The sequence below is a fragment of the Pelodiscus sinensis genome, chromosome 17 (genome assembly GCF_049634645.1).
Source record: "Pelodiscus sinensis isolate JC-2024 chromosome 17, ASM4963464v1, whole genome shotgun sequence".
Classification (NCBI taxonomy): domain Eukaryota; kingdom Metazoa; phylum Chordata; order Testudines; family Trionychidae; genus Pelodiscus; species Pelodiscus sinensis.
The window spans coordinates 3,501,115-3,517,633 of NC_134727.1; the positions used below are offsets into that span (position 1 = coordinate 3,501,115).

Sequence of the window (16,519 nt, forward strand, 5' to 3'; positions counted from 1 at the left end):
CTCCCCCTGTTGGTTGATCAGCTCAACTAAAGGGTCCCTCCCACCCATCCTGTTTCCGGCCGGCACTGGCTGCGTGCTGCAAAGTGCAGTGACTGGTGAGTGCAGGCAAGTGCCAGGCAGCTGCTAGTTACATGTCGCCTCTGCTGCCCACCCACCTGCCCTTTCCATGCTTCCTTCCCCATTGTCTGCTCTCTGCTTTGCCCCTTCACCCCTCCTCAGCCCCGCTGCTCCTTTCTAGCCTCTGCGGCTGTCTGCGTCCTCTCCCAGTGCTGTGCGAGAACCAGCCCCTGGTTAGAGCGCTCAGCTCACCAGCAGCCTGGCCAATAGGCTCCTTCCTTCCCCCACCTGCCTCGGGCTTTCCCAGGACACCAGCCCAGCCAAAGACCCTCTGGCCTGGGGCGCTGGGCAGAAGGAGCCAAGCCCTGCCCGTGCCAAAGCTCCACACGGCGCTGGCAGGGGGCAGCCTCTCTGCCTCGCAGCTGAGCTCTGGAGTGGTGTGGAAGGGAAGCGATTTCCAGCCTGTTCACATGCCTAACCTGCAGGCTCCACAGCAGCCCCCCGCACAGGGCTCCACACCCTCTTCACCCGCCCCGGGTATGCAGGGCTGATCCATCCCCTACGCACCTGCCCTGCTGAACACCTCTGCCAGCTACTTCACTGAGGCCCCAGCAGTCAGGTTTCCTGGGCCTTGGTGCACAATGCAGCCTTAGGGCTTCACCTCGTCCTGTCTGTACTGTAGCAGGGGGGCAGGAGGTGGCTGGCAGCAGCCTGGAGGCGTTAGCTGCCTTTTGACACTGTGTAAGCAGGAAAGGATGGGCTGCTTCCAGCCATGTGGAGTGGGGAGACAAGCTCTAGAAAGACATGGGTCAGGTTATCCTTTCAGCTCCAGACCCTTCCTTCTGCACAGCACTGAAGAGCAGCTGCTGGCCACATTCTGGCGTCAATTGTGGCAGAAATCTGGGGAGCGTAAGTGACTCTGTGTGGGCCCTTCCAGGTGTTGCCTCGGGAAGATGAGGTGCCACGTACCAGAAAAGGCAGGTCCATCCTGGGGGCCCTGCCAGGTGTGAGGGAGAGTCACTCCCCTGTGTGAGAGGGGTGTACAGGAGTGTGTGTCACCTCTCCCCGTGTGAACCCTAAATCTTTAAAAATCAAATGTAAATAACACGAGTCCAGCCGCAGAGTATTTCTTTTTAACAGGAGCTCAGTCAAGCTGATGTTAATTTGACGGTTTGTTCGGTATAGTTTGAATGGATTGCTGTTGCACTTGAAAATGAGTAGTTTTACCAGGTGTCATGTATTCAGTGTAGGGAAGTATGGCTGCCCTATAAATCAGTGTTTCTTAAACTTTTTAAGATGGAGGAACACCAAACAATAATTTTTTTAACGAGGAACACCATAAAAGGGGGGGGGGAATAGGGTTTGGGGGGAAGTTATTGAGCAAAAAAAAAGGCCATTTTGATCTCTGTTGTTCTCCATGGCACACACCTGATTGCCTCATGGCACACCAGTGTGCCAGGGAACACAGTTTAAGAAACGCTGCTATAGATAGACCCCTGCAAAGTGTAAGCTAACACATTGACTGTTCCTCCTGACTGAGAGAGACTTGGTATTTCTGGTTTGAAATCTCTCACCTCTTACGATGATTGGACTAACCAAGGAGATTGGATTAGACTGTGTTCACGTCTCTCTAGAGCAGTGGTGGGCAACCTGTGGCCTGCAGGACATGTGGCCCAACAGGGTAATCTGATTGTGGGCTGTGAGACATTGTGCTGATGTTGACCATCCGCAAACACCTCCCCCTGCAGCTCACAGTGGCCACAGTTTGCTCTTCCTGGCCAATGGGACCTCTGGGGATGGCGCCCCAGGGACGTGCTGGCTGCTACTTCTGCAGCTCCCATTGGCCAGGAACAGTAACCTGCAGGTATGAGGGCAGAGCCTGCGGACATTCGATGTCCATAAAAGAACTTGCAGCTTGCGGTCAGGTTACCCTGATGGGCCGCATGCAGCCCACAGGTTGCCCGCCGCTGATGGAGAGGAGGGTGACTTCATAGAATCATAGAATAATAGGACTGGAAGGGACCTCGAGAGGTCATCGAGTCCAGTCCCCCGCCCTCAAGGCAGGATCAAGCTCCGTCTACACCATCCCTGACAGATGTCTATCTAACCTGTTCTTAAATATCTCCAGAGAGGGAGATTCCACCACCTCCCTTGGCAATTTATTCCAATATTTGACCACCCTGACAGTTAGGAATTTTTTCCTAATGTCCAATCTAAACCTCCCCTGCTGCACTTTAAGCCCATTACTCCTTGTCCTGTCCTCAGAAACCAAGACGAACAAATTTTCTCCTTCCTCCTTGTGACACCCTTTTAGATATTTGAAAACCGCTATCATGTCCCCCCTTAATCTTCTTTTTTCCAAACTAAACAAGCCCAGTTCATGAAGCCTGGCTTCATAGGTCATGTTCTCTAGACCTTTAATCATTCTTGTCGCTCTTCTCTGTACCCTTTCCAATTTCTCCACATCTTTCTTGAAATGTGGCGCCCAGAACTGGACACAGTACTCCAGCTGAGGCCTAACTAGTGCAGAGTAGAGCGGCAGAATGACTTCACGAGTTTTGCTTACAACACACCTGTTGATACAACCTAGAATCATATTTGCTTTTTTGGCAACAGCATCACACTGTTGACTCATATTCAACTTGTGGTCCACTATGACCCCTAGATCCCTTTCTGCCATGCTCCTTCCTAGACAGTCGCTTCCCATCTTGTATGTATGGAACTGATTGTTCCTTCCTAAGTGGAGCACTTTGCATTTCTCTTTATTAAACCTCATCCTGTTTACCTCTGACCATTTCTCTAACTTGCTAAGGTCATTTTGAATTATGTCCCTATCCTCCAAAGAAGTTGCAACCCCACCCAGTTTGGTATCATCTGCAAACTTAATAAGCGTACTCTCTATCCCAATATCTACATCATTGATGAAGATATTGAACAGTACGGGTCCCAAAACAGACCCTTGAGGAACTCCACTTGTTATCCCTTTCCAGCAGGATTTAGAACCGTTAACAACCACTCTCTGACTACGGTTATCCAGCCAATTATGCCCCCACCTTATCGTGGCCCTATCTAAGTTATATTTGCCTAGTTTATCAATAAGAATATCATGCGAGACCGTATCAAATGCCTTACTAAAGTCTAGGTATATGACATCCACCGCTTCTCCCTTATCCACAAGGCTCGTTATCTTATCAAAGAAAGCTATCAGATTAGTTTGACATGACTTGTTCTTCATAAACCCATGCTGGCTATTCCCTATCACTTTATTACTTTCCAAGTGTTTGCATACGATTTCCTTAATTACCTGCTCCATTATCTTCCCTGGGACAGACGTTAAACTGACCGGTCTATAATTTCCTGGGTTGTTCTTGGAGAAAGGCAAGGGAGATACATGAGGTCAGGTTTATAGTAAAGTTTGAAGAACGTGTTGCCGAAGGACTGAGGAAAAGATGGTTGCTGCAAACCATTAATGATCTTACAACTGGACTTCAAGGTACCGTTGAGTCTTGCTGAGGAGCGGCAAAGTGCCAAATTAATGCTGGGTATCACCTCATAATGAATGATAAATAATGTCTATAAACCTATGGCCTATTTCAGTAGGATTTAGGCAGTGAAATCAATGGCACTGCTTCCATTAAGCACATGCATCAGTGTCTGGATGTTTGGGATCTTGGTGAAGTATTTGATCCATAACCGATTTTGTTAAAGGGACACTGTCAAGATAAAAATATTTCACTAATAAAAATCTAGATTATTAAACCTGAAAATATTCTGCTACCACTGTTGTACTCAATTTGGAGTATTTGGTTACTTTTAGCACTTCAGTCATCTTAGGTAGAGAACCTGGCGTGGTTAATTTTACTTTGACAAGTCATTTGTATGTTCTGTTTTTTAGTGTTTCTGTCTGTTGCCAAATGGGAATGGTGGGATTTGTACAAATAAGTTCCACAAATATACAAAACAGTTTTAAAAATTGTTTGAAGAGTCTGTGATGGTTGGGTCACAGAGATCCCCTTAAAACTGTCTTCGGAGATGCTGTTCATACCACTGAGCCTCCTACCTGCCCTGTACCGCTGATCCAGAAGCTCTTGTCTCTCCCAGCAAAGTCAAAGTTGGAGTTGCAGCCCACAGCAGAGCTACACAGATGCTGAGAGCAACTCTGCTCTGGGAAGTCTGTCATAGGGACTTGACACAGTGGGATCAAAGCCCCCAATAAATCCATCTCACCATGCATGAAGTTGATACAGAGTAAGTTCACAAAATGTTCGCCCCCTTTCTCAATGAAAGAGAGAGATGTGCAGCTGTTGCCCCCTCCCCCCCAGGTAACAGTTATGTACACTGGATTTATAAATATAAGGGATTTTATTAACTATAAAAGTAGGATTTCAATGGTTGCAACTGATAAGACAGATCAAAGTAAGTTATTAGGCAAATATATCAGCAAGGCTTAATACTCTGAGAAACTTGTTACGTGCAATTTCTCATTTTCACAGTAGTTTTCATCATCTTTCTCACAACCTAGGCAGCCTCCTACTTTAAGCCCAGTCCTTCCCCCTGTTCTAGGTGGTAAGTGGGGTATCTAGGTGTCTGGCATCTGCCAGCTCCCTCATTGTTTGGTTTCCTCCTTATAAATAGATTTTGCCCAAGGCAAAAATCCTTTGTCTTCAGCTTCACCCCTTTCACGCCCCCATGGAAAAGTACCACATTCAAAATTCTAGCATCAGGGGACCTGGCCATATGTCTTGCAGGACCAGCCCTGGTCTAGGCTTACAGGAAGAACAAGACTATTCAAAGCTCATTGTCTTGAGCACCAGGCAGTTAAGCTCCTTAATTACCAGTGGTGGCTTTCATTAGCATACCAAAGATCAATAAACATATTTACATGTCATATTTCTAACTCTTTAAATATGAGAATGATACACACACACAAATAGAATGTACACATTCAGGGGATCACAAGCTCTTCAGGGATAGGTTACTTGCCCCATTTTGTATAAACTGTTTTCCAGTTAGGCATATTCATATTCAGAACCACACTTTCATAAAAAATGTGGGTGCACAACATCACAAGTACTCTCCATAGCAGAGTTTGTAAAAATCCTTCTCGTAAACTTACAAGCACTAAACTTTGCCAAAAATAAGTCTGAACTGCTTGTGACTCCGTTTTTAGGTAACAATTGCAGACTACTGGAATCTTGTCTTTTGAGAGTGATCAGCTCAGTTTTGGCTTCTTCAGAGGGAGTCACAAGAATCCCTGCAGCATGCACTCAGGCACTTATGCCATAACCTGCATCCAAGGAAAGTTTCTTGCTAGTCTCTATTAATGTGAGGTTGGCTTCTACCTCGCTAGTTAACACTGGACCTTGGACTAGATCAGTATAGAAGGTTGGGAATCGTTTGTCCATCTCATTTTTTAACCAGAAGCTTAGACTGTGAAATCCACTATTGCTCTTGCCGGCACACTACTTGACAATGATGTCTAACACTTTGTCTGCCAATTACAGCTCTCTTTTTGTGTATGTATTGCAGGCAATTCCCTAGGTTACCAATAATGGCCTTCTAGAATGAGAATACATGAGAATTTACTTTATTTTGACAGTGTCAGGTTCTCTCAGTTAACAACAGGTATGTCAGGGGAAAGTTTTGATAGCTAATCAAATTATTTGAATTTGAAGTGATGCATTGTATATTTGATAATAGCCACCTGTCAGCATATATGGTTTCTGGAAGTGTGGAATGTGATGCTCATAGGGAGCATTGTATGACTTATGAGCCACATTTTTTTTCTTTAATTTTAAAAAGCTTTCAAAACGAAATTCCAGATTGGTTTAGCTGCAATGTTGTTCTCATTTACTCTGCTTGAAAACTTGACAGGAACCCGAGTGATGCATGTTAAGTTTTATATTAGTGTGGAATCTATTCATTTATAGGTGGACAATGCAAAAGACTTTCTTTCCCTGGGTGGACTTCAGCTTGTGATTAATGGACTAAACAGCACCGAGCCTGTACTAAAGGAGCATTCTGCCTTTGTCCTGGGAGCTGCACTATCTAGGTGAGCAGTGTTTGTGTGCTCACTGGGAATTGGGATGGGTGGCGGGAATGTGAATGGGAAAGAATAGCTTTTAAAGAGATTAGTCAGTCAAGATACTTTTTCTTCTCCTTTCTGAACAGATGGGTGTTTTATCCTATCCCCTGTATTTTATCCAACATATGAAATATCCCGGGGCTAGTAGAAATGTGACACCAGAGAGATTTTCTTTCTCTTCTCCCTCTGTATTTTCTTCACTTCTCTAGTGAATACTTCACTTTTGAATAGTGAGACTGTGATATCAGATGTATTGTAGTCTTCTGGAAGAACACAAGTCAAGGTTATGAGTCCAGAGGCCTAATTTTGCCACTAAAATGCCTACGTGTAACTTCAAACGTGTTTAGGCTGGGCTTACATTAGAATTAGTGTCAAGAAAGTGAGTAGATAACAGGCTGCGCTGTGAGGTGTTTATAACTCACTTAAAGATGGCTACCACAAACCGGAACCCATTTTTCCTCATGCTCCACTGTGTTCTAATGTGCTTCAAATTGTACAGATGTTGGCAGCTTGGGTTTGAATGTTAATTTTTTTCTTTAAAAGCTTTTGATAATGTTTGTGGGGAGAGGGGTAAATGTGAGTAAAAAACAGACAAGTCAAGAAACACAGAGATGGCTGAAAGCCAAAACAGTTTTTGAAAAAGCCTGCTTGTTCTTATAACTTAAAATAGAGTCACACGTCACATCATAAATTATGTAATTTTTTGTAATAATCTAGCATTTCTGTTAGAGGCTTCTATACAGTGGGCTAGATCCTCAACTGGTGTGGATTGGCATCTTCATTGACTTCACTGCTTCACACCAGCTAATTATCTGGCTCACAATTTGCAAATCGAGCTTGAATTTTTGGTCCCCATGAGAGCTACCAAATAACCTTTTTTGTTTTGTTTTTTTAACTAAACTCAAATAAATGTGTGTGATAGACTGATTTCTTTGTTGAACATTCGCTCAGAACTGAACTATAACTCTTTCACTATTGTCTGATCTTTTAGGCCATGTCTACACTAGGAAATTATTTCAAAATTACTTAATTCTACTTAAGAACTCCCAATTTAACAAATTTGAACTTCAGTGCCTTGCTACGGGGAAGCCTCAAAATTAGTCCGAGGCAGGCTCCGTTAGTGTGCATGCATTACCTCGGTCTCACAGCCACAGGAAGCACTCTGGGTTGCTGCAAGAGGCCTCCCGGAGGCCAGGTAATTCGAAATAGTGACACTGGAGTGTCCACACTAATGTAATTTGGAACTTACAAGTTCAGGAATAGCGTTATTCCTCATGAAAAAGCAGGAGTCTAGAGTCTGAATCCCACGGCCCGGTATTCCGAACTAATGGGCTGAGTAGTGTGGACGCACCACTTACTAATTTGAACTTGGGTTGGGGTGTGGGGGGATATTTCAGGCGAAGGTCCTAGTATAGACCAGGGCTCAAAGTTCAATTTAAAACTACTTTGTTAGTGGTTTATTGGATTTTCTGCTAATGTGTAAAACCTTAATGGTAAGTTTCATATCCGTCATATTTAAGGGCAATCTGAAATACAAAGGAGAAAATGTTAAACTACACATTCCCTGCTAAAGCTAAATAGTCATGACCCAAGAAACGAATAATCTTTTTATCTGAATGTATATGATGAGCCACTAATACATGTGTGTGCTTTCTCTCTAAATTACAGATACCTGTTGTGGGGAAGAAGTATATCTTTCCCAGATATGATACTAAAATACTGTTCTTGCAAACTTTTTTAGTAAAAGAGCTTTCTGACAGATGGTAATCTTCAGTAGTTCAGATTATGTACTGTCTCGTTCCTTGGTTCCCAGATTTGAGGAACTCTGTTTTTATCTTGCTGTGCTCGCACTTTCTTATTAAATAGACATTTACATAGAAACAAGTTTAGTTGATGATATCTGGTTAATTTATTTGCTTGTAAATGATCAAAGGGCTAATTTTTGTGTTCCTTTTTAAAATGCCCTGACTGTTCAGTTTACAGGTTGAAGCTCCCTGATCTGGCACCCTTGGAATTTGACTGGTCCCAAGACAAGGAATTTGCTGGACCAAAGGGGGTTAATGATATTTTAAAAAAACAATGTAGTTATACTGGTACAGACTCCAGTGAGGATGCAATTATATTGGCATAAAATTTTTTATACTGGTGTATCATCTTCTCCTTCCCTTACCAGAATAAGCTATACTAGTATATGTCTTTTATAGTTGTCACTATGCACACATATAAGGGTGTTGTACTGCTAGGTAGGTGAGGGGGGGAGAGTTTACGTGCGCCAGAGTGAGAGCTCCCCCCTCACCTCCCAATGCTTTATGAAAATTGGCTTCAGGATACTTTAGGATCCTGATGACTTGATATACAAACCAATGACCTGTGAATAGTCTTGTTTGCCCTCTAAGCCCAAACTCTGGTGGGTCCTAGAAAGGCCAGGTCAGCTGATGCTGAAACCCATTTTGGGTCATTTGTGCTTTTGTACCTGAGGTGAGAAAAGTTTGAATTGAGCACAAAGAATTCCTGCCTTGGGCAAAAAGGAGTAAGGAAGAGAATCCACAATAGGGTGTGATGGCGCGTTGGGGGTCTCCCGTCTCCTGCACCCCGAAATGGCACAAACAGACTCCACCAGCCAGTGGAATTGAGGGTGGTTTATTGCTCCTCCAGGATACAGCGCAGCACAGATGTAATCTGGTTACAGGAACTGGGGCTAAGAGGCCTCAGTGCCCCCCTTGAGATAGGGGAGTCCCAGCCCCCGTCCCCAGCTCCTTCTCCCCTGCTTTCCAGACAGGAACTAACTCTACCTCTCCCAGCCCTGCCCCCAGCCAGGGCAGCATTCCACCTCCCTTTGTTTCTCCCCATGGGGGGTAGCTGGTTCAACCGGTATGGTACCTTTGCATAATAAGGTTTTCCCTGATGGGTCTTGCTTCGGACAGCAGAGGTCACCACAGCCCAGCAAGTACCCCCACTACGTCACATAGGGGCAGTTGCCAGATACCAGAAGCTCTCTTCTCCGCCCCCCCTCCCCACTCAAAAATGTCTGCTGGAAATAGCAAGAGGTGCCTGTCCAGAGGGGACCCAGAGGGGGGCACTGGCCATGTGGTTTCCCTCCAAACCCTGCCTCTGCTCTGCTCCTGTCTTGCCTCCTCCCCCAGCTGAGGCGGCCCCTGGGGCCAGTGCTGGCAGCAGGACTCTGTGCGACCGGCAGTGGCAGGGCAAGCTGAAGCAAGGCAGCCCAGGTGCTTTGCTCCCCCCAGCCATGTTGCTCGGCTTCCCAATGGGGCGTGCGGGGGTGATCCTGCTTCCTCCCCTAGAGCAGCGCGCTGGGAGAGCAGTGTGAGCTGGGGCCATGTTTCTCCGCTTCCCCCTGCTGCTGGTGAGTACAGGGAGGAGCCTGGACCCCTGCTTCGGGCACCAGCTCCTCCCTCCGCCCAGTTCTCCCACTGACTGTTGGCTGGCCCCGCCTGTCCATGGCGCTTGGTGGGCATGTGACCCCTCTGTGTGTCCCCCTCCCCCAATTCTTCACCCCAGCCTGGAAGCATCTAAGATTGAACAGGGAGAAGGATTAGGCCCAAGCTAGGAGGCTGCTTAGCTGGTGGAAGAGACTTGTAGAGCACCTGGTTAGGATAAGAATTTGCATGAAACACATTTCTTAGTGGATTAGGATTAGCTGGTGTTTTGTTTATTTGAATGTAGTAATTGACTGTGATCGGATGCTTTCCCTTGCAGCCACTCACATCCTACTTTTGGTTCTTTTATTATCAAGCCCAGAGTAAATAATTGTTGCCTTGGGGAGTGGGGAGCAACTGCTGTGCATATCTCTCATTGATAAACAGGGTGAATTTACAAGCTTTTTCTTTGTCGAACTTTTACACACACTTACACTGAGCCCTCCGGGAGCTGAACTAGTTCAGCATCTGGGTTGCTCTGCAAAAAGCAGTAACCCCAACTCTGTGCTGTGGGAAGGAGAGAGCAAAGGTCCAGTCCAGCACGATAAGGTGGTGGGTGGGAATTCCCCCAAAACCAGGAAGCTGGTGTCAGTGGCAGGATTAATGCACCGGGGGACAACCCCAAGGGGACTCGGTGATCAAACCCATCACACCTAGAATTATATGAAAGACCATAAGTAGCTACAGGGAGAGTGGGAGAGTAGAGCAAAAGGAAGCCTGAGACAACAGGAAACAAAAGTTCTAGGTTCTACTCCTGGCTGTGCAACAGACTTCCTGTGTGACTTTGGTCTATTCATTTGCCTGTGTTTTGAAGTCAGTGAATTGAAATGGTTTGGTTCCCTTTCAGGTGGATTGAAAATAGTTGTGGCTTAGAATACCTTGCTGTCTCACTCTGTATAAATCTTAGGCTCAAGACCTTTTAGCTTTAAAACGAGCCAGCTGATTTTCTTCAAACTTGGTTTTTCCTTAACTATATGAAACCATGGGACAGAACCAGCCGGGATGCTATCTTCTCTTGGGTCTCCTTCCATTCTTGTTCTGTTCTCAGTGCTGAGAGAAGCCCATCTCAACTGAGCCGTCCACACGGATCAGGATTTCCCCAACTCCTCTCTCCAACCCAGAAAGTATGCTTTTTTCCCCAGACATACTCAGATTTATTCAGAATGATGTCACCACTTCCCACCGGGTGCAGCTTTTTCTGCAGAACGTGGTGACATACCACAAACTTTTATACATTTGACCAGTGACGTTTCGCTGTCAGTGAGTTCTCTGAGAGGGTATGTCTACACTACAAAGTTAATTCGAACTAACAGACGTTAGTTCGAATTAACTTTGATAGGCGCTACACTAGCAAACTGCCAGTTCGAACTTAATTCGAACTAGCGGAGCGCTTAATTCGAACTAGGTAAACCTCATTCTACGAGGACTAAGCCTAGTTCGAATTAAGTAGTTCAAATTAAGGGCTGTGTAGCCCCTTAATTCAAACTAGTGGGAGGCTAGCCCTTCCCAGCTTTCCCTGGTGGCCACTCTGGGAAACTCTTCTGCCTCCCTCCCGGCCCCAGAGCCCGTAAAGGGGCACGGGCTGGCTACGGTGCCCATGCCAGGTGCAAGCCTGCCAGCACCCAGCCAGCAGACCCTGCACCTGGCACGGCTCGAGCCAGCCACCCGCTGCCACCCAGCCCTCCGCCTCTTCCCGGGACCAGGCTGGCGGCTCCCGGGAGCCTGCCCAGATCCGCAAGAGGCGGGCGCCCGCCTGGTCTAGTGCAGACATCGTGGACCTCGTCCACAACCTCCGCACTAGGCACAGGAAAGTGGCCATCTAGGGCAGGATAGCTGCCAGCATGGCCACCCAGGAACAGGTGTGCATGAAAATCAAGGTGGTCCAGTGAGACCCCCGACCCTGAGCTTAGAATGTCAGTACTGGGTCAGACCAAAGGTCCATCTAGCCCAGTAGCCTGTCTACCGACAGCAGCCAGCACTAGGGACCCTGGAGGGGATGGACTGAAGAAAATGACCAAGCCATTTGTCTCGTGCCATCCATCTCCAGCCTTCCACAAACAGAGGCCAGGGACACCATTTCTATGCCCTGGCTAATACCATTCCATGGACCCAACCTCCGTGACTTTATCTCACTTCTCTTTAAACTCTGTTATAGTTCTAACCTTCACAGCCTCCTGCAGCAAGGAGTTCCACAGGTTGACTATTTGCTTTGGGAAGAAGAACTTTCTGTTACTAGTTTGAAGCCTGCTACCCATTCATTTCATTTGGTGTCCTCTAGTCCTTCTATTATGGGAACTAATGAAGAACTTTTCTTTATGCACCCTCTCCACACCACTTGTGCTTTTATAGACCTCTATCATATCCCCCTCAGTCTCCTCTTTTCTAAGCTGAAAAGTCCCAGTCTCTTTAGCCTCTCTTCATATGGGACCTGTTCCAAACCCCTGATCATTTTAGTTGCCCTCCCCTCTCCCAGCCTCTCTCTTCCCCTCTCCCACCTCCTTTTCCCAGTCTCCCCCAGTTTTGTTCAATAAAGAGAGTTTCTATTTTTGGACACACGTGTCCTTTATTTTGTACATCAGGAAGGGGGGCTAGGGAGGGGTAAGTGGAAGGAGGTGAGGGAGGAATGGGGTATGAGCCCCCAATGGGGAGGACTGGGGTGGCTCTGCGGGCTCCTCAGGGTGGAAGCTCTCCAGCAGCCCCCCGATTGAGCCCCCCCTGGATGGCAGCCTGAGGCAAGTGCAGCTGGGCTGATGGCTGAGTGCTGTGATGTGCCGAGTGTGGGCACTCCAAGCCAGGACTGCTTTGCAAGCGGGGAACCCCTGAGAACTGTCTGTCTGGGGTGGGGGTCGGGTCCCTTTAAGCACAGCCCTCGGCTAGCCTGAGACAGCAGCTCCATGCTCTAAGTCCTAATGTGCTGCCCTGCCGGCACTGCTTCCGGCCATCCTTAACCTCGGTTCAGGGTCCACTCAGTGTGGACATGCTAGTTCGAATTAGCAAAACACTAATTCGAACTAGTTTTTAAGTCTGGATATGCTAATTTGAATTAGCTTAGTTCGAATTAACTAATTATATATTAGTATTAGCGCTGTAGTGTAGACATACCGAGAGAGCTTGCCCGGCTTACTAGGATCTTCTGCTGGAGACTGTTGTTTTTTATATTCTCAAAACTCTGTGTAAGTGTGTGAGAGAAACAGACTGCCCGCCTGTGGCTTGGCCACAGCAGCTTTGAGCTACTGGCTTGTGCTTTAGAAGTAGATGGGTCCTCGGCTCTATTCCTCCGGCTACACATGGTCTGTATGTAGATGGACAGTGTATTTTTACAAGTCTGATTCTACAAATAAACTAAATCAAGATGTATGGCTGAGAGGAGCGGCTGTCGTTATGAAGGAATGCACAATGTCATCCAGTTTTTTTTAGTCTAAGCTGTTAGTTTTGATGTCCTGGAAAACTGGGCTTAGCCACCTCTTCTGTGATTGCGTGATATGTTGTGCAGTGTGGTTAGCTCCCTTTCAATGGTACCTTTATTGTAATTGTTGCAACTTGCCACAGTCTTGCAGTTTTAAAACCTCAACAAAATGTTTTCCTTCCAGGAGTTTGCAGAAGTAAAGTTAATTTGGACAATTCTCAAGTGCTGAGATTGCAAATAAATGTAAATACTCTAACAAAAATAACTGTTAGGCTTGTGGTATCATACATTTGGTATCCATAGTTCACTAACAATATATGCCAATACACAATATTATCTGGATTGTTAGTGATTGCATTAGCATAAAAGCATGTAAACATTTATCCAGTGCTGCTAAAATTTAAATATAGACTTATATAATATATGTTTTGCATTTTGTTGTAGGCAAGTAAAACCACTGTGTGGAAAAAGCTTCCTGCATACTTTTGATTGTACACTGGTGTGCCATCAGAGTGATAGTGTGTTATAAACAGAAGGTAATCAGGAGTCACACCACTGGGTCCTAAATATCACAAAAATGCTAATGTTCTAGGCAAAGAGGAGCTATATTAAGCTAAAAATATTTCCAGAGAGAGAAGTGTTCTGATGTCCTGAAAGTATTTACAGCTTGTAAAATTTCTCATTGTGTAAACCAAGTACAGGGAAGCCCATAGACAAATTGCATCTGTGTTACATGAGATAGAGATATAAGTACAAAAAAGTTTGTGTAGCATCTTAATCTTTAAACGATTTACATCCGATTTTTTTATTTTGACATTTAAAAAAATAAATATTTGTAATAAAGGCATTTTCATAAACAGTGTGTAAAGGGGAAATAAACTATCTTCAACTCACAGGGCATATTTTGTCCCAAGGGATCCTAAAGTGCTTTACACACTTAGCAAGCTGATACTCATCCACTGCTGATATGCAGCCACATCTGGGATGAAGTGCAGCAGCTGTTTAGCAGTGCATATCAGTTTGACACAGCAATTTAGGAAATGAGTGATTATACCAAGCACATTTATATAGCGCTTTTCCTCCCTACGTCTCCACGTAAATGTCATTGCCTTCATTTTACAGTCCAGCAAACTGATATAAAACGCGACTGGCCTAAGGCTAAACAGCAAGGCAGCGAGAGCCATGGATTAGAACTCAGATCTCCTGACTCCTAGTACTGTGCCCTGGGACACACTGACTCCATATGTGAAGTGCAGATGAATACAGTATCCAAAATACCTAGAAATAAACGCATCCGTTTATATTAGGGAAGGCACAACATGCCTGCTCCCCACATCCAACCTCTTTTGGCCTGTTTCCTCTTTGCCAGCTTTGTGGGACTCTCTCCCTCTCCTGAGGTGTCCCTTATTCTAGTATTTTCCTGGAAAGTTTTCTTCCTTCCTCTTCTCCATGTGCCTTCTTTCCTTCCTTACACATTCTTCTGAAGGTAGCTGAAAATCTGCATCTGTCACAAAGAGAACTAGGAGCTGTGGGGTGCATCGGTAGCTTGGCTGCCTTCTCCGGTTTCTTCTCACAGGAGACATAGTGGAGGCGTTGCCAGGAGAAGCAATGGAGGCAGCCAGGGGAGAGCAGGGGTTTAACAAAGATCATCTGTCTCAAGTCATTTTTTCACTTCCTGTCTATCTTACAATCTCTTTATTAAACTAAACTAACATATTAATACAGTAAACATCCCATTAAACGGATCAAAATCCCGTATTCATAAATTACAGAGAACCCCAGTGTGTGTTACAGTAGCTGATGCTGCTGTGAGGGGAGGAGTAACAGAAGAGATGTGCATATTCACTTTCCTAAAAAACACAGGAAAATCCTTTTTTTCAAGGCCTAATGAATCTGTCGTCTGTGTGTGGTTATGTATTCTGTGCTCTCCCTGATATCTGAGCATCTTCCCTCTCGATCCTACTGCTTTATTCCTTCCTCTCTCACAACAGGGGTGTCCCTTACCACTGCCCATCATTCAGTGATGTCCGTTCTCCATACTTGTGTGATCTTCCTATTATAGCCAACCTCAATGAGATAAAAAAGTGGCTAGTCGGCACCTGCATCTGAAAAGTTCCCCCTTGACAACTGAACAGGTTCTACCAGTTTTTAAGCATTTGAAATACTCAAATTTTGCACTGAAACCAGTTGACAGTTGCTCCTGTTAAACAACATTTAGGGTCTGGCATAAAGCATTAAAAAGGAGAAAAAATTAAAACTGGTGCATTCTTAACTGATCAGGACATTAGAATTTCTGGTCAGGAAAATAAATTCACGTCACCTAACAAGCCCTGTCCCTACACCTTTACTTCAAATCCATTTTCTTGTTTGACCCTGCTTCCTCCAGCTTCTTTGTATACACTTCAGCCGCTTGCTATCTCTTCATTCATTTTCCGTATTTGCTTCAGTGGTCTTGTTTGACAATTTATTTCTGTGTGTACCGCCCTTTCAGATGAATTAATTCTAGCTGGATTCCCAGGTTGCTCATACTTTCTTGTTTTTAGATCATCTCTCCTGTTTTTGTTTAAACCCCTTACTAGTGTGGAATTATCAAGCCTCACTGCACTTTAATTTCAAATTAATTTTATTGGTTCACCTTAAAGTTTTCTGTAATGAAAATGAACTCGGTCTGTTTAGCCTTTCCCCATAACAAATAACCTTAAAGGAAAAACTGCAGTGCAGTATAAAACCTGGTTTAATCATTACATATAATTACACAGAAGAGTAAATCCCTAAACATTTTTAAGTATTTGAAATATAATGAAAAAGAATAATTAACAATCAAATAGCAAACTGCTGTCTTTGTAATCTCATGAGATGCAGGAGGACAGAGAACTGAGACTTAGAAATATCTAGAAATCAAGGTTTCAATATTTTTGGCTGTGTGTTAAAGGTAATTTCTGTGTTTCATAATTAATTTAAAACCAGGTAAGCCATCCGCCTTTTAATGAAGATAATACTTTGTGTTCCTGTACTCTTTTTAAATTAAGGATCTCAGAGTACTTCGCCACTATCAGTGAATGTAACCTGTAGGGAGTGGGAATTGGGAAGCCATTCTGTAGCTGGAAAAATGAGCCCAGATTAAGTGACTTGCCTAAGGGCACTAAGTCATGGGATAGGACCTGGACCTTCTGGCCCTCCATCTGGTGCTTTTACCCTTGGATTGTGTTTCCACAACCACATTTTAAATACATACAGGGGCAGCCCGTGCATATAGACAGACTCGGCAGTCGCCCAGGGGGCCGTGTTAAACGGGGCGCCCAATGATGATGGACCGCCGTTGAGGGCTTTGGATGCGGGGGCACCGATCGCGCATTCTGTCTAGGGCTCCAGTTGCTGGTAGCTCGTCTCGGAGGCGGGGGTGCCAATCACGCATTCCGCCTGGGGCGCCAGTTGCCGACAGCTCATCTCGGACCGCCCTTGAATACATATAATTCACATTACAGCAGTGTTCAACTTTGATGATTTCCGAAGGCTTTTAATATGACCTGAATT

At 45.2% G+C, this 16,519-nt stretch overlaps 1 protein-coding gene across 6 annotated transcripts in view; it reads left to right on the forward strand.

The window, feature by feature from the left end:
- SIL1 (SIL1 nucleotide exchange factor) overlaps nt 1-16,519 on the forward strand; it is a 183,711-nt gene that overhangs the window by 113,529 nt on the left and 53,663 nt on the right. For all 6 annotated transcript variants that reach the window (XM_075900131.1, XM_075900134.1, XM_075900129.1 and 3 more), the window contains exon 7: nt 5,988-6,109. In XM_075900131.1, the coding sequence (XP_075756246.1) occupies nt 5,988-6,109 (122 nt within the window). The remainder of the gene's footprint in view (nt 1-5,987; nt 6,110-16,519) is intronic.